We start from the raw sequence: 20,132 nt of genomic DNA on the forward strand, positions 1-20,132 counted from the left end.
CCTGACCTTGAGTTGAATCCCGGCTTTGCCACTTACCAGCAGCAGGGCTCTGGGCGAGTTAATTTACTCAGTTTCTTTGATCGTGAAATGGAGCGGATAATGTCCGCCTTGGCCGACTGCCGGGGCCGGGGGACCGCCGTGTGCTCCCTTCCTCCCTGCTGACCCTTCTCTCGCACGGGGGCAGGGCAGACACTGACGCGGGAGCCGGGGTGGGGGGTAGGAAGGGGGTGCTGCAGTGGGGTCCTTGCGCGCCTCGCGGCCAAGGGGCGCCACGTGGGTGCCAGCGCGCCCGGCGCGGGCTCGGAGGAGGGCTCCCGCTTCCTGCGATCGCGGAGCGGGAGGGGGTCGGGCGGCCGCCGCGGAAGGCGGAGCCCGCGGGGAAAACGAAAGCGAGAGTGAGCGGCGGGTATCCTGCAGGCGGTCGGCAGTCGGCGGCGGCGGCGGTGCGGGGTGAGCGGGGCTCCGGAAGTCCGGGGAGCGCAGGGGGCTCCGCGGTGCGGGGCGGGGGGCGGCGCGGGCGCGGCGAAGGGCGCGTCCCAGCCCGGACCTGGACGCTGATGAGCCGTGGCCCGGCCGCGCGGGAGCGCTGTCCGAGGCCCGCCGCCGGGGTGCGGGGCCTTCCCGGAGCCCGGGAAACGATCACGCAGCGCGCTGGGGACCGATAGCCATTTTTTTTTTCCCCGCGAAGAATTTCTGTAAGAGCAAGTAACGAATTTCCCCGGCCGGAGTGCCGGGGTGGTGGGGTGGCAGGGGATCTAGCAGGAAACAGGTAAGTTGGCAAGTATGACAGATGGGAAATAGGGAGGCCTGGATTTCCCATAGATCGGCTAAATAGGCCCTGGCTAAAAATCTCCTGCCTACACAGTTGCAGTTGTTTCCCAACTGCCTGGGCTTAGCCCACCGCACCCCATCCCTCACCCCCACCCGGCTCCGTACCACCCTGTCCCCCATATCTTTTCTCAATACTGCAGCTGCCGAAGGGGTCCTTTCAGTCAGAACAGGACACTCCTCTGCTCGGATCATCCCGGTAGCTCATCATCTCATGAGAATTCCGTCCGTGGGGGCGCCTGGGTGGCTCGGTTAAGCCACGGACTCTTGATTTCTGCTCAGGTCATGATCTGGGGATCGTGAGATGGAGCACAGCCCCCAGCCATCTGGAGCCTCCCTGCCTCCCTCCCCCTAGGGCTCCGTGTTCTGCAGGGAGCCTGCTTGAGATTCTCGCTCTCCCTCTGCCCCTCCCCCCAGCTCGCTCGTGCACGCTCTCTCTCTTTCTCTCTCAAATAAATAAATAAATCTTAAAAAAAAAAAAGTATATCGCACAGACAAGGCCCCTTGCTCTCTCCACTGCGACCAGACAGGCCTCACTGCTTTGGCAAGCACATGCCTGCCTCTGGGCCTTTGCATGCCTGTTTCCCCTTCCTGGAAAGCTCTTCCCCCAGATTCCGGCAAGGATCATTCTCCTGCTTTACCCTGTACTTCTTGGCAATGGCATCTCATCACAGCAGCCTTCTCTGAACAACCAGCTATGTAAAAGAAACCCCACCCTTCCCTGACTGTTCCCCCTTACTCTGCTTCAGTTTTCAATATAGTAGTTATCAACCAGTGACGTAGTTTTATGGATTTATCTGTGTTCGTCTGCTAGTAAGTTCCCAAGACCAGGGTTTTGGGCACTGGTACCACCCCAGTACCTAGTAGTAATAGCTTCTCATTAAATATCTGTTTAATGAATGGTAATTCCTAAATTCTCTTTTGAATTAGAGAATAATGAGACTTCCTATTGCCTGTGATTTCTTTAGTACTCAAAATAGCTCCCAAAGGAGAGGTAAAAGATAAACTCTGCTGTCACTGAGGAGCTTAGAATTTGGGACAGATTATGCTCTTCTCCATTTTGCTTCGTTGAACCTGAAAATCCATAACCCTGGACCCGTAGTTCATTCATTGAACAATCAGATACTAGTTGAATGCATGTTGTAGGCCAAGCATTGTGCAAGACCTGGAATGGGCTGGGTGTACAGGGAGCTGGTAGTCTGCTAAGAGGGACAGAGGCACAAAGTAAGATGAGGATGATGGGCTCAGGAGTAAGATGGACACATAACGCCTGTTAGTGATTTTTGCTGGAGATTTCCTTTAGGAAAATGATAAGGTAGAATGAAAACAAGATTTATTGACAATAGTTGAAAAGTGCTGTTTCTTTTTTCCAGAGTTGGAAGTACTTTTTCAAACATGTTAATTCAGCACTTTCTTAGTTCGCACATATATTTCACTTAAATTCGAACTGGCTTGTCACTTTGATGATTGGCAGTTACTTAACATTAAAAGTGATGAGGATTTAATGCAGTTGATAGAACTTCAGGTTATAATTGCTAAGGGCTCTTCCGCAACTGCTATTCTGATTTCTGTGATCCCCTCCCAGTGTGATGTATGGTCTCATGGTTGTAACCAAAGTAAATGACACTGGTTCCTAAAAATAATGGTACTTCACAAATCCTTATCAAAACCCTTGGGCCAGGCATGTTCCGGTATTCAGGGAGTTTTGGACTTTAGAAAGGTAAGGCAGCATAAATCCTGTCTATTATAGAATGCTCTCAGGATTTGGGGGCAGCACTCTATAATAAAACAATTTTTGTAGTGAAATGTATACGTGGACAACAAAGTATCACAAAGACTATAAATAATTCATGTCCGCTCAGGTCTAGACAGGGGGCGACAAACCTATCGAAAACAAAACAAGTGAAAACAAAACGAACCTCAGTGTTTAGTGCTTTTTGGATTTTGGAGTTGCAGACCAGGAGTACCCTGTATTGAGGGTTAATGATGTGGGGGTCTCTGCTGGATGCTTTTCATCTGATTTATTCCCCACAGCAGCCTCTGAATCAGGTGTTTTTATTCCTGTCTTCAGGTCACAAATGAAAGTTTCAGAGAGGGTGTAGCCCAGATCGGTGTGGCCTCTAAAGCTTGACTGTCTCCAGGACACTAAGGAGTAACGTGACAGCTTCGCCTTTGCTCAGACTCTAGGAACACCCAGCACCGTGCTTCCAGCCGCCACCATGGCTCACTCAAACCACGACAGCAGCCTCTGCTTGGTCTCCTTGCTTCTGCTCATGCTCCGCTGCCCATACCTGTCCCTGTCCCCAGACCCTGTTCTTTACATAGTATCAGAGTAATCATTTAAAGCATAAATCCAATCACATCCCCCCTCTACTTAGAGAATGTCCAGTAACTTCCTGTTGCAATTGGAAAACCATCCACCGGTTCCAACCATGACCTACAAGGTCTGTGTGCGTGGTGCTGACCTCTCTGACTCCTTTCCTACTCTTTCTTCCTCACTCACTGTGCAGCAGCCGCCTTGATCTTTTTGTTTTCCCTTCAAAGGCCATGCTGGTTCCTGAGATACTCTTCCCCCATATCTTGATATGATAGACTTTCTCATCATTCAGTCTTCATTTAAAATTGCCTCCTAAGAAAGGTCTTTCGTGACCACTGTGTCTAAAACCGCCTCCCCCTTATCTCTGCCCTCACCTACCAACTCGCCCTGTAGGCCACACCCCTTTTAATTTCATTATAGCACTTCCGGCCCTCTGGTCATCATATTGTCCTGTACTGTTACCTGTTTCTGTGCATGGTCATTTTCTGTCTTCCCTCTGGAATGCAGGTTGGGTATGAATTTGTCTTGTCCACATCTGTATCCTCATTGTCAGAATAGTGCCTGGCACTTGCTAAGCATTTATTGAATAAATGAAGAAAGGATGCACGGAAAACAGCAGATGAAGAGAAGGGAGAAGATGAGGGGGTTTCAAGTAGAGTATCTCATTTTAATGAAAATTTTTTCATTTTCCTATACACCATGCAAGTGTTTGGCATCTACTACTTGCCACTGGGTATTGGTGATACCAAGTGAGGGAGACATAGAACCTGCTTCCCAAATTGCTCACTGACTGGGCTGTTATGGGAGCTGGGCAAGGTGGCGTGGTGGGCCCTTGGGGGAGGACTGGCTACCCCTCCAACATCAAAGAAGATGTGCGAGCCTTACAGGTGGGTGGGAGTTGCCTGGTGGAGAGAGGGTGCAGATATTGCATTCACAGGAAAGAGAAAAGAGGTGACAAGTCATGCAGGTTGGCGAGCTCTGCAGATATTTTGGTATGCGTTCATTGATTACGGAGCCCCTATCGTAACAGCCTGGCCCCTTTCCTCTTGTAGCTCATGGTCTCTTTTGGAAGACAGTCAGTTATATAAGCAATTGCAGGAAAGGGGACAAGAGCTGTTGTGGAGCATTGAACCAGGACCTCTTCGAGGGTGTTTGGGAAGTGACATCTGAGCTGAGAGCTATAGGGAATAGGAGTTGACCAGGCGAAGGCAGTGGAAGGGGTAGAGTCAAGAGCATTTCAAGGAGGCAGCCTATTGGACAGAAGCAGTTAGAGTCAGGAAATGGTCAGGGGTAGAGGTGTTCTTTTGATAACCATCATTGTATAGTTGGAATTTAAAGCCATAAGTCTACAGGCAGTCACGAGGGTGGTGAGTGTTAGTAGAGCAGAGAGGAGATCTAAGGACAGGGCCCTGGGGCACTGAAATATTTAGAAGAAATGTCTGTTCAGGTCCTTTGCCAATTTTTTAATTGGGTTGTCTATTTGTTGTTGAGTTGTAAAAGTTCTTTATATATTCAGGATACTGGACTCTTATCAGATATATGAATTATAGATATCCCATTCTGTAGATTTTCATTCTCTTCGTAGTGTCTTGTGTGACACAAATGCTTTTACTTTTTAAAAAAAAAATATATATATATATATATTTATTTATTTATTTATTTATTTATTTGAGAGAGAGAGAGTGCAGAGATCCCAGGGTGCTGGGATCATGACCTGACCTGAAGGCAGACGCTTAACCAACTGAGTCACCCAGGCGCCCCCGTTTTTACTTTTGACGAAGCCCAATCTATCTGTTTTCTTTTGCTGCTTGTGGCTTGTGCTTTTGCTGTCATCGCAAAGATTCCTTTGCCAAATCCACGATTCTGAAGATTTACCCTTCTGTTTTCTTCTAAGAGTTTTATAATTTTGGCTCCTCTCTTCAGATTCTATGTTTTTTAGATTTTCATTGTGACTTAAATCATTGCTACTCTCTTAGTCTAATGAGACCCATCAACTGGGGTCATAATTTACCCAGGTGCATTTACCTATAATTGACTAATGCAAATTTTAAAGGGAAGATTTTTGGGATTTCATAAGGGAATCTATTTCTGTATAGTGAAATCTTTAATGATTTCATAAACTTCACTTTACATACGTACTCTCAACCTTTTCCTTCTCAACATGAAGAATTCTGATTCTACCCGTATAGCTCAAGCAGGGATAAACCTATTCTTGACCCTCACTGGAAGCAGGGAGCAGAGTGGAAGAGAAAGACCCCTTTCCTTTTTTGGCCAGTTGAGTTTTGAAAGTAGAACGTTTTGGAGAAATCAGCTTGGTGTGCAGATCCTGAGAGAAAAAGATTTTGTAAGAAAGTTTTCTCTGGATTTATGTGGGGCTCGGATGAGTCTTATAAAGAAGATTCTTTTTATCCTGTTTTGTCTCCTACCCCGGATTGGGAAAATCAGGTTAGATGTGCTCTGTGTCACTTTTTTCAAACACCTCTTCTGTTCTAGGTTACTAGAAGAAATGGCCAGTGAGCGTCCACCAAGCTTTTCTATAGAAGAACTTAATACGTACTGTCAGAAGCACAGTTTGGTACTTAAGTATTATGAACTGTCTAAAGAAGGACCTGCGCATAACTTAAAGTAAATCGCTATTATTTTAAAGATCTTTTTAAAGTTATCTCTCTACCCAATGTGGGGCTCGAACTTACAACCCCGAGATCAAGAATTGCATGTTCTATTGACTGAGCCAGCCAGGCACCCCCAATGGATTTTTTTTTTAAAGGTGTATCTCTATGAGATAGGAACTGGAAGAATGGCACAATTTTGAAGTCAATAATTTAGCTCTAGAGCGAAGATGATGTGCTGTTTTGCTGTTTGACGGTGACCGCTTAAATTCTATATTGAATGAGTTAAAACCTTCAAGGTAGTCACAGGAGGCAGTGTGATTGGAATACTTGTCCTTAGTCAATGCATGAATTTTATAGCATTTTGTGAATATTGTCTTTGTAATCAGGTTTACATTTCAAGTTACCATAAATGAGAGAAAATATTCAGAAGCTGAGGGTAAATCAAAGAAGGAGGCCAAAAATGCTGCAGCCAAACTAGCTCTTGAAAAACTTAATGAAGAAAGCAAGGTGAGTAAATTCCTTTTCTTTTTTTTTTTTTTTAAGATTTTATTTATTTATTTGACAGAGAGAGCACAAGCGGGGGGGGGGGGAACAGCAGAGGGAGAGGGAGAAGCAGACACCCTGCTCAGCGGGGAGCCTGGTGCGGGCCGATCCCAGGACCCTGGGATCATGACCGAAGCTGAAGGCAGACACAACCAACTGAGCCATCCGGGCGCTCCAGTAAATGCCCTTTTTAACTTTACTCTGTGAAAAAACACCCACATACAGAGTAAAGCCATTCGCAGGTTCTTTTCCTTTCAGGAGTTCAGTCTTTTTCCTCCATCTCCATTTCTGTAGAGCCCTGAGTCAGAGGTTCATCTAGGAGTGGTGGGCAAAGCCTGCCAGTACCTATTTAGAGAGCCAGCAGTAGAGACCTCCTCTGAAGTGGAGCCAATGGGAAAGGAAACAGCGAGAAATGAGCTGACAGGTTCTGGCAAGCGTCCCTCCACCCGACTGAGGAATGGAAGGACTGTGGGGAGGAAGGACAAAGGACAGGGATGGAAGGACCGTGGGGAGGACAACAGATGAGCAGGACAGGTGATGGAGAGCGAACATCCGTGGAATTGGTATCCTGGAGGCTGAGAACAGAGTGAAGAGTACAGAGAAAGCTATCTGAAGAGATTCCAGTTGAAAGTGTTTCTGAAATAAAGGTAAACCTTGATGCAGATGGAGACAACTCAACAGAGACAGGAAAATACAGAGCTGCCAATAACATTGATCACTGAGAAAGTCCTAAGCTCTAGGGATGATGGAAAAACCCTATAAGCATCCCGGCAGAAAAAGGAAATTATTTAAAAGGTAAAAATGAAACAAAAAAATCATGCTGTTCATAGCATCGTTTCAAACCACGGGATAGCAGAAACTGGCAGTAAAATGAGACAAGAAATCGTTGACATGTGGGACCAAAGAGGATCGTTTCTTAGATAATTTGAAAATTTTGAAAACATTCACTTTCAAGATACTTTCCTGAACAATCTTCCTCGATGATGTCACCCTTGTAACCCAAGTTGGGAAAAGTAATTCGGGCAAAATTGCAAACTCACAAATTATTAATGAGCCAGAAAATCAAATCAAGAAGTTAGGAAAAGAACAATAGGATACCTTTCCCCGAAAAAGCAGAAGAAACAAAATAGTAACAAGGCCAGACATTAATGTAAAAGAAAACCAAGAAATAATAAAGAAGGCCAATAAAGCCGAAAGTTAGTTCTTTGACAAGATAAATAACATAGAAAAACTTGCGACAAGCTTTTGTCAGATTAGGAAAAAGGTACTGATAAGAGTGGAACGAATGGTGCTATTGTATTCCTCTTTCCCAACAAAGTGTGATCCGGGATATAGCTTTACTTCAATACTGGGTATCTTGTTTTTTGAGATTTACAAAGGGTAAAGCGAGCTAGGCAGTGTTCTAGTATTTTGCATGGATAAACAAGAAAGTTGACTATTTTGTTTTTCCGTAGGAAACTATAAAAAGAAAATAGGTGGTTCCTTTCCTATTGTTAACATTTTTTTCTTGTGGATTTTTTCTGGTAGAAAAAGATGTATACTTAGACTTTTACTCAAGGTGGTAGACCAGGGCAATACATAAATCTGAGTTGTCTTTCAAATTATTCATTTAGTAATTTTATTAGAGGAAATAAAATGGTTAAATCTTTGTTTTCATCTGTATTAAACAAGATTTTTTTTCTTCATAGGCAGTTAGTCCTTTATCAGTGCCAACAACGGATGCTTCAGAAGGAGTCGGAGTAGGGTCCACTGAGAACTTCATAGGCCGTTTGAATAGGCTTGCCCAGAAGGAAAAACTCTCCGTAAATTATGAACGATGTGAATTGAAAGAATATGGGCCAGAAAGGTGAGATGTAGTTCAGCTTTTCCTTCTCTTTCATTGTATCTAAGCAATAGAATGGGCTTGTTTTCTTGTCTCATTTTCCAGAGATATTTGTCCTTCTTTTTGGGACCCTTTGCATGAAAGGTTTTATATGACTTACACATAATTGGTCATCTTCGTGATTAAAATATGAAAATGCTTAATGGCTGCCGACTTGGGACCCATATACCATAATGGATCAAATCTGGGGAATCCTTTATTTCTGAGGTATATCTGGATGGTTGAGTCTGCAGGAGACCTCAGAGAGAATGGGGTGCCCCTGCTGGGGGGTGGGGGTTTGTGGAGATGTTTCCCTCCCAGAGGTCACAGTGGGAGTGGCTGTATGACAATGGCTGGACCACACGTATAGGTAAAATGACTCTCTTTTCACCATCGTCAGATTAGAGAGCCATTTATCTAGGTGCTTGTCCTTCAAATTCAGTTAAATGGTGTCAATCTCTAGACAAATACCAGGCCTTAAAAGAAATGGGTTTTAGCCATAGTTTGTGAGGACACCCGGATTTAAAGGGACTACGGAGGGTGGGACCAAGTAGAGCTTCAGAGTTGCCAAGACTTTGGAAGTGAGGATAAAGAATGGATAGGAACTGGGAAAAGCAGAAAGCAAATGAACCTGAAGGAGATTGTTTGTTGGCTATAACCAACCCGTTTAATGAGAGAGAGAGAGAGAAATCTAAATGGCAAGTAGTCCAAATAACCACATCAGGATACCGTCGTCTGAATTGACTCAGTTATGGACTTTCTAACTCTGATGGCTTTTAGGCCAGAGCCAGGAAGAGGAAAACAGAAGCGTATTCATTGGCATGAAAGAGTCCAAAGTGAATTGTGTGAGTTGACCTCAGTAAAGGAGGGGGCTGTTTTATTTTTTCGGAGCTCACCTGTTTGGTTCCTTGGGATTAAGCACTCTAATAGAGATGAGTTGCCTAAAAGAGAGAAATCTCCTTAGGGGTGCCTGGAAGAATAGGAGCCATAGAAACCACCCGGTCACTCCGTCTAATTCTGCCTTCAGGGCAGGGAAGAGTCATCTGGTTGGGTGTATTTGCCTCCCTGGCAAATAATACGGGGATAATTTTGAATTAATGCATAGTAACTCCCTGATACTTACCATGTCCATTGCTTTTCCACTCATATAATTGTTCAAGGATCCTTGCCTCACCACAAATGTTCTTACATCTAATATGAAGAGGGTGTGGACTTCATGGGGCTCTTGCACTGTGGGGATTTCCTTAGGTTTGGGGGCACATGAACAGGGGGCAGAAAATGCTGAAGTTAGAACGAAATCTCTGATTTGCCCATTTCGCACAAAACACTGTGACCTTACTGTTTCTCCTGTAGAAGTCCTACTTTCCCTACACAGGCTTTTTCTTTCCATTTGAGCGTCTCTGAAAAATTCACCGGATCTCTCTCTTCCTTCTCTACCTCCATATTTTTGACCTTTGAGGATTTTTTAAAAAATCACTGCTGAGTTCCTTTATCACCAGATCTTTCAGAGAAGCAGAAAGAGAAGTTGCCTGAAAAAAATGCAAGCTGAGGCCTCAGCCAATCCTGGTTATTCCGGCAAATTGGTCAGCGTCTTATCAAAGATCTATATTCTACACGATACAAACTGCAGACCTACCCATAAATGAGTGTTATATTAAGGTCTTTGTTCATCTGTGTTTGCTTCCAAATCCTACGTTAGGTTTACTGCTTTTTGGTATTTGTGTAAATATTCTCTGTCATTTCTCCTAGATTTTATTATCGATGCAAAATTGGGCAGAAAGAGTACGCGGTTGGCGGAGGTGCCACAAAACAAGACGCCAAACAGATGGCCGCTAAATTTGCATATGATCAGATACAGTCAGAGAAAAACTCAATGGTACGTACTGCCTTTGGGTGTAACTGTAAAATTGTAAGGTTCTTTGTGGAGTTGATTTGAGGAAAGACTGCGTTTAGGTGATGCCCAGACAGCCCATCACATAGCATAAAGGATTCCTCCCTTCTGTGTTTCAGCAGTGAGCCACCAGCCATGGGGCCATAAGGCCCGGAGAGCAAAGTTCTGTTGGCACCTCGGGGTTGTTGTTGTTGCTGTTTTAAGATTTTATTTATTTGAGAAGGAAAGATTTAGAGAAAGAGAGAGAGAGAGAGAGAGAGAGAGGAGACAGTATGAGAGGGGGAGGGGCAGAAAGAGGGGGAGAGGGAGAAGCAGACTCCCTGCTGAGCAGGGAGCCCGATGTGGGACGCGATCTCAGGACTCCGGGATCATGACCTGAGCCGAAGGCAGACGCTTCACCGACTGAGCCACCCAGGCGCCCCCAGGGTTTTTTTTATTTTTTTATTTTATTTTATTTTTTTAAAGATTTTATTTATTTATTCAACAGAGACAGAGACAGCCAGTGAGAGAGGGAACACAAGCAGGGGGAGTGGGAGAGGAAGAAGCAGGCTCCTAGCGGAGGAGCCTGATGTGGGGCTCGATCCCATAATGCCAGGATCACGCCCTGAGCCGAAGGCAGACGCTTAACCGCTGTGCCATCCAGGCGCCCCCCCCAGGGTTTTTTTTAAAATCCAGATCAAGCATCCATAAATAAATGTGATAGTTAGCACACACAGACTGAGCCAGTATGGAGAAGTAATGTAATTGCTCTTAAAACTCCTAAGGGGTGCTCTTTCTTTCAGAAAGATGACTCAGTATCAAATGATTCTTGGGCATCTTCGCCTAGCGACTCTGGAAACAACACTTTGGTGAAAAGCATATTGTAAGTGTGGACAAACAACTGTGATCGTTAACAAATTCAGATTGCTGCCTGAGAGAGCACATTTTTATGAAAATGTTTAAGGAGAATTTAGAGAAAGAAATTCTGATCAACAAAAAATAGGCAGAATTCACAAGCTAATGATTATCTCCTTTTCTTCTAGTGCTTCTAGATCACCTCTTGAAAATGATATCTCACCAAATGCACCAGAAGGAAATTGTAACAGCAACAGCGTAAACAATTCTTCATCTCCTCTGGTATAGTATTAGCGTCTTGCTGCCTGATAATCTTCTTCTCCGTTGTGTTTCCTCATTTAAAAAGTGTCTCCAGTACTCAACCATAATTTTTCTACTTTTATCTCATGCACTCTTTTTTTTTTTTTTTTTAAAGATTTTATTTATTTATTCGACAAAGGGAGACAGCCAGCGAGAGAGGGAACACAAGCAGGGGGAGTGGGAGAGGAAGAAGCAGGCTCATAGCGGAAGAGCCTGATGTGGGACTCGATCCCGTAACACCGGGATCACGCCCTGAGCCGAAGGCAGACGATTAACCGCTGTGCCACCCAGGCGCCCCTATCTCATGCACTCTTATTTCATGTTAGTATGTGGCAGCATTTTGGCTTTCTCCTTTCTTTATTAACCCCCGTTCCTCACATGCGAAATTCTTCCACTATTCACTCCCATCTTCCTCTCCCTGTTCACCTTCATGTTTTCCTATATTACTATGATCTTGCTTATCTTCTACCAATAGGATGCTACTTAAAATATCCATTAATATGGGGCGCCTGGGTGGCACAGCGGTTAGGCGTCTGCCTTCGGCTCAGGGCGTGATCCCGGCGATCTGGGATCGAGCCCCGCATCGGGCTCTTCTGCTGTGAGCCTGCTTCTTCCTCTCCCACTCCCCCTGCTTGTGTTCCCTCTCTCGCTGGCTGTCTCTATCTCTGTCATATAAATAAATAAAATCTTTAAAAAATATATCCATTAATATTTAGTCTACTCCTGTTTTTAAAAAAATCCGAACTAAACTTAGAAATCAGATGATTTTTATGGTGACAATTAGTGTTACATAAGTGCTGTATTTATAACGAACTATAAACAAATTGATAAGAAAAAGAAAAGCACCTCAGAAAAATGTAGAGAAGATCTGAACAGACAATTCAGAGAAGAGATACCCAAATAGGCAACAAAAATACGAAAAGATACTTTACTGCGTAGTAATAGGGAAAATGCAAATCAAAACAGTTAGGTGCCTTTTTAAACCCATCACTGTGGCAAAATTTGCGTCTGGCAAAATACTAAGCATCGGCACAGCTGTGTTCCGATTACCTGCTGCGGGTGGAAGAATAAGTTGGTACAACCATGGCGGAGAACAGTTTGGCAAGACGTAGCGAAGTGGAGGGTGTACATGCCGTGCCTTCAAGCAGTTCCGTTGCTGGGGATGTCTACTAGAGAAGCACTCCTGTGTATGTACAGAGAAACATATGTAAGCTTGTTCTTGCAACTTTATTTGTAACTGGAAGCAGCTTGAGAAACATTGTCCATTAACAGAATGGCTAAATTAATATACTGTAGTCATCACACAGTGGGAAGGGGTATGAGCTCAAAAACTTAGTTTGATGCTCCCCGCTCTGTCTCAACATATTCAAATTGGTAAAACTACAAAACCTACCAGAATAAAGGTGAATATGAATAAAGAAGAGCTATGTGAAATTAATTTTTGAGATATAGTGAAGATTCCTCTTTTTTGCTAAATATTAAAATTAAATTAATAATTTGTGCTAAAAATGAAATTATTAGCATTGCCATTTTTCTTCTTCTTTTTCTTCTTCTTCTTCTTTTTTTTTTTTTTTTTTTTTGCATTGCCATTTTTAACTGGTAACCAGATAAGAAACACTTGGGGAATTATTTTAGACTGGATCCCTGAGCTCCGTCTGTGGCTTTAGCTCTGTGGAGGGCTGGGATGCACGCCTTCTTGTTGAGACCCACTGGCCCAGGAGGTCTGCAGGGAGTCCGTGGTTGGCTTCCACTGAACTTGCCCTGATTGCTTTTCTGTCCTGCCTGCCCTATCTGTCTGTTTGCTATAACAGATGAGAACATTGATCTAGCCGAGTAAACTGAGAAGCAGGGCTTGATGAGAGTTCACAAGTTGATGAGGCTGTTCATCTAATGGACCAAAAAATGTCACAGAACCATCTAGAAGTACAGGAGGAAGAAGAACAAGATAAAGCAAGATAACTGATTTAATCATCTGAAACTGTTTTTCATTTTCTTTTATTACAGAGCAATGTCAGAAGTAGTGAAAAGAGGGTAAAAAGGTGAGTATCATTGTGCAGTGCACGTTTTTGGAAATGAAGTTTTGTTTCAGACTTAGGGTGTTAACCTAATTTACTAGGTCTTCAGTGTTTGTAGAGTACTATATACCCTTCTTTGAATGGAATTTCCGAAGTAGAAAGCATAGTTCAGGACCCCAAAAAGCTTGAAATCTTTAAACAAATGATTTGACGTGTGTTGAGAAGTCTTTGAATGTATGTACACACTGCATTGTAGATGAAAGGCCCGTGGGGGTATCACTAGAGTCCGTGGTTGAGGGTGTTATTTTGGACGAGGTTGACAGAAGTGAACTTGGAGAGGCACTTCCAGAAAAGTGCATTATTTTGCAGACAGGCAGGTAGGGTACAGATGGCATAATGACTTGTGTAAGAAAAGCAAAAGATCAAATGTTAATATAAATGATGGCGGATTGGTTTCTTGAACGGAAGAGAAAAACAAGGACAAAACTATAAGTCATCAGTGAGGGCGAGATGGCAGTAGAAGACATTATGGGCCACCAATATATTCTGAACAGTAGGAGATGTGCCAGGGAAGAATGTTCCCGATGTGGGTGTTTGGGTGGAGAGAAGAAAGGTGTATGTGTAAGGTGGTCTGGCTGTCAGCCGTGGTTATCATGGTAGTGAAGAGGGATGAGGAGAATTTGCGAGACAGACTGTACGGAAAGATTTGAGGGAATAGAGTTCCAATAACTGGGTGAAGGAGAGGCAAAGGAGAAAGGATTTGAAGATGGGTTCATGTGGAGGAGATGCAGACAGGAATCACGGGCACTAATGGGGTTAAGGAAGTTTAAGACTTGAGGGCTTAGGGGGAAGATAGCAATTTGAATATGTTTCGTTTTCAGTGGGGTTTGAACTTCCAATAGCACATGGCTCACCGCCAGCCAGGAATAAAGTACAAAGACTAGAATGACGGTGCAAGGATCGATTTCCTTTGGTTTTGAGAATGTAGGGAAGAAAGGAGAGGCTGGTGGCACACCAACATTGTGTTAAGGCAAAAAAAAAAAAAAAGGAATCAGGGAAGGAATGAAAAATTATTAGTGGGCAGAGGAGAACTCTCAGTATATTGTTTTGTAAAGAAAGGTTAACACTTTCTACCCTGCAATTCTAATACGTGACTCAAAATATTTAAAAAAAACTAGTGCATGACATAATGTTCTATTTTATTTGAGTTTTATTTGAGTTTTATATTCTTCTCTTAAATTTTAGAAGTTTGGCCCCTACTTTTAACTCTCCTGTGACCAAAGAAAACAAGTACACTGTGGAAGTCAGGTAAGAGGGAAACATGTAAACATAATCTGTTTAAAGGTATGTTTGCTCATTTGACAAAAGCTTCTGAAGGGACTGTTGTACATCAGCCAGGTTAAATTCTGTTTCTTCCTGAACAGTTTATTTTTTTAAGTACAGACCCCCAAAAGATCATTATGTCTTGGAAAAGTAATGTTTAGATGAATCCACATGGAATGTGGTAAATGTAGATCTGTGTGATACTTATGGGAGTTTTTCTGACACACATGGAAGTTTTTAATATTGAAGGTAAATATTTCTACACACCGTGATTTTTTTTTTTTAAAGACCACTGAAGGAATTCGAATAGATCCACTTGAATCTGTTTTCCATTTTCCAGCTCCATTCCAGATTTCACGTTGAAAAAAGGTTCCTCTTGTGGTAGATTATGGTTTGGGTTTGAACAAAATATCTAAAACAAATGTGAAGCCTATTTGCAACAGGAGGACATTGAATACAAGTTTAAAAAAAAAAACAAAGAATCAACAAACATTTGAAAGTACCTCATAGATACCTGGCACTGTGCTGGGCATTGGATTTATAGGGGGAACTACTAGAAACAGCGTCGGCCCTCGCCGAGTTTTGTGGGGATGATATTACATGAAAAATCTGTAATTATAATCTATGGTCAGAGGTCTGAAGGGAAAGCAATGACATGGTAAGAAACAGAAATAGGACCCTTGGGGTTAGTGTGAGGGATGAGGCAAGGCTTTCTCTGGGGTCGCCCATGTGAGGACGCCTGGAGGATGAGTTAGCATAGGGAGGTGGGGTCTGTGACTTCGCCAAAGCAGAGCGTGTGGGAAAGTGAAGGTAGGAACGGTATGTGAGTGTTCAAGGGGCAGAGGCCGTGTGCTTGGAGTGCGTTGAGCAAGGGCGTGGTGCCGTGGGACAAGCTGGGGAGGGAAGCACGAGACTCTCGTAGGCCATCTAAGGACTTTCTGGGCTATTGGAGAGTTTAGGCACAGAGAGACATGCTCAGAGTTTTTCACCCTGCTTGCTGTGTGGCTCATGGATTGGAGCAAAGGAGGGAGAGGAAGTGGAGTGTCCCAGCTAGCCGGGTTCTGCGGGAGGCTGACGGGAGCGTGGACGGGTGTGAAGATGTTGGGGATGGGGAAAGTGGGCACACACCAGTGACGTGTTTGGGGAGAACAGTTGGCAGGGCTTAATGATGGAACGTGAGGCGGGAGAGAGGGGGAGACCAGGTAGTTACAAACGTAGGCAGGCTCGGAGAACATGCTCGTGTCTCTCATGACAGCTTGGTGGCAGCTGGGGAACTGAATATGCTGCTTCTGAAGTTTTATACTTGAGATCGGAGTCTTATCATGGCTTTTGTACAGCCAGAAGTGGAGTGTCATCGCCAGCGTGATTTGTTATGTTGGGAGCGGGAGCGGGAGAAACAAAGTCTTTGGGATTCAAGAGTTTCTGTGGCGTGGACTCTTCTCATACAGAAGGGGAGAGCCATGTTTGTTATATAGTCTGTTGTGCGGTGACGTGAAGGGGAAGGGGAGGGGTTGGGCGGGTCGGGGGGGGGTGGGGTGGGCAGTGACCACTGAACTCAGAATAACAGTGGCATTTCTCTTTTCAGGTTTGCTAGTGATTTTACAGAAATAACACCGATTGGCTCAGGCGGATACGGTCAGGTTTTCAAAGCAAAGCACAAAATTGATGGGAAGACTTATGTTATTAAACGTGTTAAATATGATAAAGAGTAAGTAGTACATGTTTGTCTCTTCGAATGAGAAGTTTTGTGAACCTGCATGATTCTTTTTTTGTGTCTCTCCTTCATTAGCATACTATTTACTTTTTTCTAGTCTTCCTTAAAAATGTCACTCTCTCATCGGGAGCTTGGCTTCCTCTGACATGACCTCACTTTACTGTGGTTATTTCCGTAAAATAAATGGATAGACCATTGATCATTCTTTTGGTCCCGTCTTGATGAAAACTGAAGTTATAGAATCATCTAACTCACAGTGACCTTTGAGACGTTCTGGTCTCCTCTCCTTATTTAACGGATTAGGAGGGTGAGACCCAAAGAGGCAAACTGATTTGTCAAAGGTAAAAGCTAGCTGGTAACTGCCCCGTTTGTCTATTATTGTGTAATATGCCACTCCAAAATGTAGTGGCTGAAAAAGAACAAGATGTTATTATCTGTCACTGTCCTGGGAGTGGTGCTCATCTGGACCGTCCTTACGTGGGATCTGTCATGCATTTGTAGTTGGAAGTCATCAGAAACTTGGGGGGAGTGCGCCTGGATGGCTCCGTCAATTGAGCATCTAACTTTGGCTCAGGTCATGATCTCAGGGTCATGGGATCAGCCCCACATGGGGCTCTCTGCTCCAGCGGGGAGTCTGCTTCTCCCTCTGCCCCTCCCCCGACTCGTGCTCTCTCTCCCTCTCTCTCTTTCACAAATAAATAAATAAATAAATAAATAAATAAATAAATAAATAAAATCTTAAAAAAAAAAAGAAGTCATCAGAAAGCTTGGCCAGGGATGGCCGTTACAAATGGCTAGCAGTCGAGCTGGCTGTGGGCTGGAAATTCAGCTGGGGTTGTTAATCAGAGTGCCTCCACATGGGCTCTTCATGTCACATGGGCTTCTCACAACTTAGTGGCTGGGTTCCAAGAGGGATTGTCCACAGAGCAAGTCATCCCAGAAGGGAACAGGAAAGGCTACTTTGACCTAGACTTGGAAGTTTCACATTATATTGGTTAAACAAAATCACTAAGGCCAGTTCAGACTCGAGGAAAGGGCAAATACACTCTACCTCTTAATCTGAGGAGTGGGTGCATGTATGGGGAGGAAAAAATTGATAACCGTCTTAGGTCACTTACCCACGATGGTAACAAGGTGGAGATTTATTTTTTTAATTTAATTTTATTTAAATTCAATTACTTAACAGATAGTGTATTATTAGTTTCAGAGGTAGAGTTCACAAGGTGGAGATTTAGAACTTGTTGTCTGGAGTACCAATCCACTGTGTTCCCACCATAACATATTGCTCCCCATGTTCGTTTTATGTATTATCTGCACCTACTTCCTCCCACCCCCCACTTACTGGATAGCAGAACTCCTTCAGAAAAGAGAGCACATGGTAAGGAGGTATTAAATCACATGCTCACCAATTCACCAGTCTTGCTTGTTGTTTTCTGACAGTTGTGCTATGTGTAACTTGCAGACCTATCCCTCAAGGTCTAGGAAGAGAAGGGAAAGGGACATGGGCTAATGACGTGAAAAAAGGAGAAGCAGGCGTGGAGTCCTAGCCACTCCTCATCTCAGCCAGACAAACCTACTTCCTGTCCCATGGACAATGCCTTGCAGTTGAAATACCTTTGTATCCACCTGGCATCAAAACAAGACTTTCTCTTTCCACATTGTTTTGTGTGTGGGTTGTTTTTTTTTTTTAAGATTTATTTATTTATTTGAGAGAGAGAGAGAAAGAGAGAACATGCAGGGGTAGGCACAGAGGGAGAGAGACTCTTAAGCAGACTCCATGCTGAGCATGGAGCCTGACATAGGGCTTGATCCCAGGACTTAAGCTGAAACCAAGAGTCAGACGCTCAACTGACTGAGCCACTCAGGTGCTCCTCTTTCCACATTGTTTTGCTTGACAGGAATGAAGCATTATTCCTTCCGTTCAATAGCATTTTTTTTAATGGTAATAAGGATGATAAGGGTATAATATCTTGGACATTTTTATTGGTTTCATAAATTGGCGTAACACAGTTAAGAATATACTTGGAGGGGCGCCTGGGTGGCACAGCGGTTAAAGCGTCTGCCTTCGGCTCAGGGCGTGATCCCGGCGTTATGGGATCGAGCCCCACATCAGGCTCCTCCGCTATGAGCCTGCTTCTTCCTCTCCCACTCCCCCTGCTTGTGTTCCCTCTCTCGCTGGCTGTCTCTATCTCTGTCGAATAAATAAATAAAATCTTTAAAAAAAAAAAAAAAAAGAATATACTTGGAATATTTATACACCATGACCCATGGGTTGCCTGTCTGGGAACCTATTCTAAGGATATTATCCAAATGATGGAAGAAGTTATATAAGAAGATGTAAATCACAGTGTCATTTGTAACAGTGAAAAATTAGAACAAACCAAATGTCCAGCAATGAAGAAGTGATTAAATGTTTTGTTCTCTCCCCTGCTCAATGGCTATTTTGCAGTCATTAAAAAAATGAGGCTTATGTACTAAAAATATTTACACATGAAATGGTATGATGCTGGAATTTGCTTCAGAATAATCCAGGGGAGATGGGGAAGTGGGTAAGAGCATAGACGAAACAAGATTGGCCAGGAGTTAATAACTGTTTCATCTGGTGATGGCTAGGCAGTGGCCCACTAACTTTTTGTACTTTTGAAATCTTACATGAGAAAGTTTGTACATGATGGTCATATAGATTGTGTAACAAGGAAAATGATAAAGATAACCTGTTATGTGGAAAAATAAGATAAAAATTATATACTGTAATTACAAGTATCTAAAAATGTATAGAAGAAAGACAATATGAAACAACCCAAAATAATAACTGATTGTATTAGGACTGTTGATACTTTCTCTTCCTTTATTCTTATAAATTTTATGTCATATAGGTATATGACTTTTCGGATTAAAAAATGGAATTATAAAATGTTTGCTTACCCTTTCTCACCCTTGAAATCTCAAATTTATTTATTCCGCATAGCATAGAATTATCTTCGCTCTTGACTCCACATCCCTGTAAAGCTCCCACATGTGCTGTGCAGTCTCACTTTCTCTGTGTAGATGATCTCCTTTGTGTATGTTTGCTACACATTGAAAATTCTGATTTACGTTCTTCAAGTTGCCTGAATTACCCTCGCTGCCCAAATAAGGTTTGCTTGTGAAATCCAAAGTGATTTTAACACAAGTCTAAACAAAATATGATGTGTGACTTAGCTACCAAAACTCGCGTGACTGGTATTTCAGAGACCACCACGAATGACTTTTAAATTGCCTGATATCTGGAATTAATGAAGTCACCGCTTTTTCTCTTATGTTGAGAGCGAGAACAGCCATGTTTTTTTTCTGTGGTGTCCGGTGTTTCCTTTCGCGCGCTCCTGGCTTCCATTTTAAACACTCAGGGCGTGGGAACCATGGCGACCGTTGACTACGGGAGCCTACGGAGCTGTCTTCTGTTACTGGACTTGTAGTTTTTACGGGGATGTTTGATGACACTTCTATGTTCCCTGTTCCTTTAAAGCAAGAAGGTAGAGCGTGAAGTAAAAGCTTTGGCAGCGCTTCGTCACCCAAATATCGTTCACTACTGTAGCTGCTGGGCCGGGGAGGATTACGATCCTGAGGACAGCATAAATCCTTCAAGGTAACTAAAAAGAATTCTCGTAGCCCTAGTAGGAGGGAGGAAACTGGTACTTACCAGGTGTGGGCCACCAGCTAAGGCCATGCATCGTGACAGTTACCGTCACCACCACAAACACTGAGACACTGTTAGGTCTCCAGTCACCAGGTAAGGAAATAATGAGTAATCTTTTTGTGGCTCTTATTCCTTGCTCCAAACTTGCTTAATTTTTTTTTTTAATTGTCCTCCGCTACTTTCAGAATCTCAGGGTTAGCCTTTTTGTCGCCATTATT

At 43.5% G+C, this 20,132-nt stretch overlaps 1 protein-coding gene across 2 annotated transcripts in view; it reads left to right on the plus strand.

Annotated features, from left to right (window-relative positions):
• The first annotated feature begins 302 nt into the window (after nucleotides 1-302).
• The window catches only part of EIF2AK2 (eukaryotic translation initiation factor 2 alpha kinase 2), a 35,817-nt gene continuing 15,987 nt past the window's right edge, over nucleotides 303-20,132 (plus strand). Inside the window, exons 1-11 of one of the 2 annotated variants that reach the window (XM_045809072.2) lie at nucleotides 303-450; nucleotides 5,639-5,770; nucleotides 6,144-6,264; nucleotides 7,989-8,146; nucleotides 9,911-10,037; nucleotides 10,835-10,914; nucleotides 11,075-11,168; nucleotides 13,191-13,225; nucleotides 14,447-14,509; nucleotides 16,110-16,232; nucleotides 19,744-19,863. In XM_045809072.2, coding sequence (XP_045665028.1) covers nucleotides 5,652-5,770; nucleotides 6,144-6,264; nucleotides 7,989-8,146; nucleotides 9,911-10,037; nucleotides 10,835-10,914; nucleotides 11,075-11,168; nucleotides 13,191-13,225; nucleotides 14,447-14,509; nucleotides 16,110-16,232; nucleotides 19,744-19,863 — 1,040 coding nt within the window. In that variant the 5' untranslated portion in view covers nucleotides 303-450; nucleotides 5,639-5,651. Of the gene's footprint in view, nucleotides 451-536; nucleotides 770-5,638; nucleotides 5,771-6,143; nucleotides 6,265-7,988; nucleotides 8,147-9,910; nucleotides 10,038-10,834; nucleotides 10,915-11,074; nucleotides 11,169-13,190; nucleotides 13,226-14,446; nucleotides 14,510-16,109; nucleotides 16,233-19,743; nucleotides 19,864-20,132 lie in introns of those variants that run through there. The other variant, XM_045809073.2, reaches the window with a different exon arrangement.

This window comes from Ursus americanus, chromosome 7 (genome assembly GCF_024610735.1).
Source record: "Ursus americanus isolate L20-20 chromosome 7, mUrsAme1.1.p, whole genome shotgun sequence".
Lineage (NCBI taxonomy): Eukaryota > Metazoa > Chordata > Mammalia > Carnivora > Ursidae > Ursus > Ursus americanus.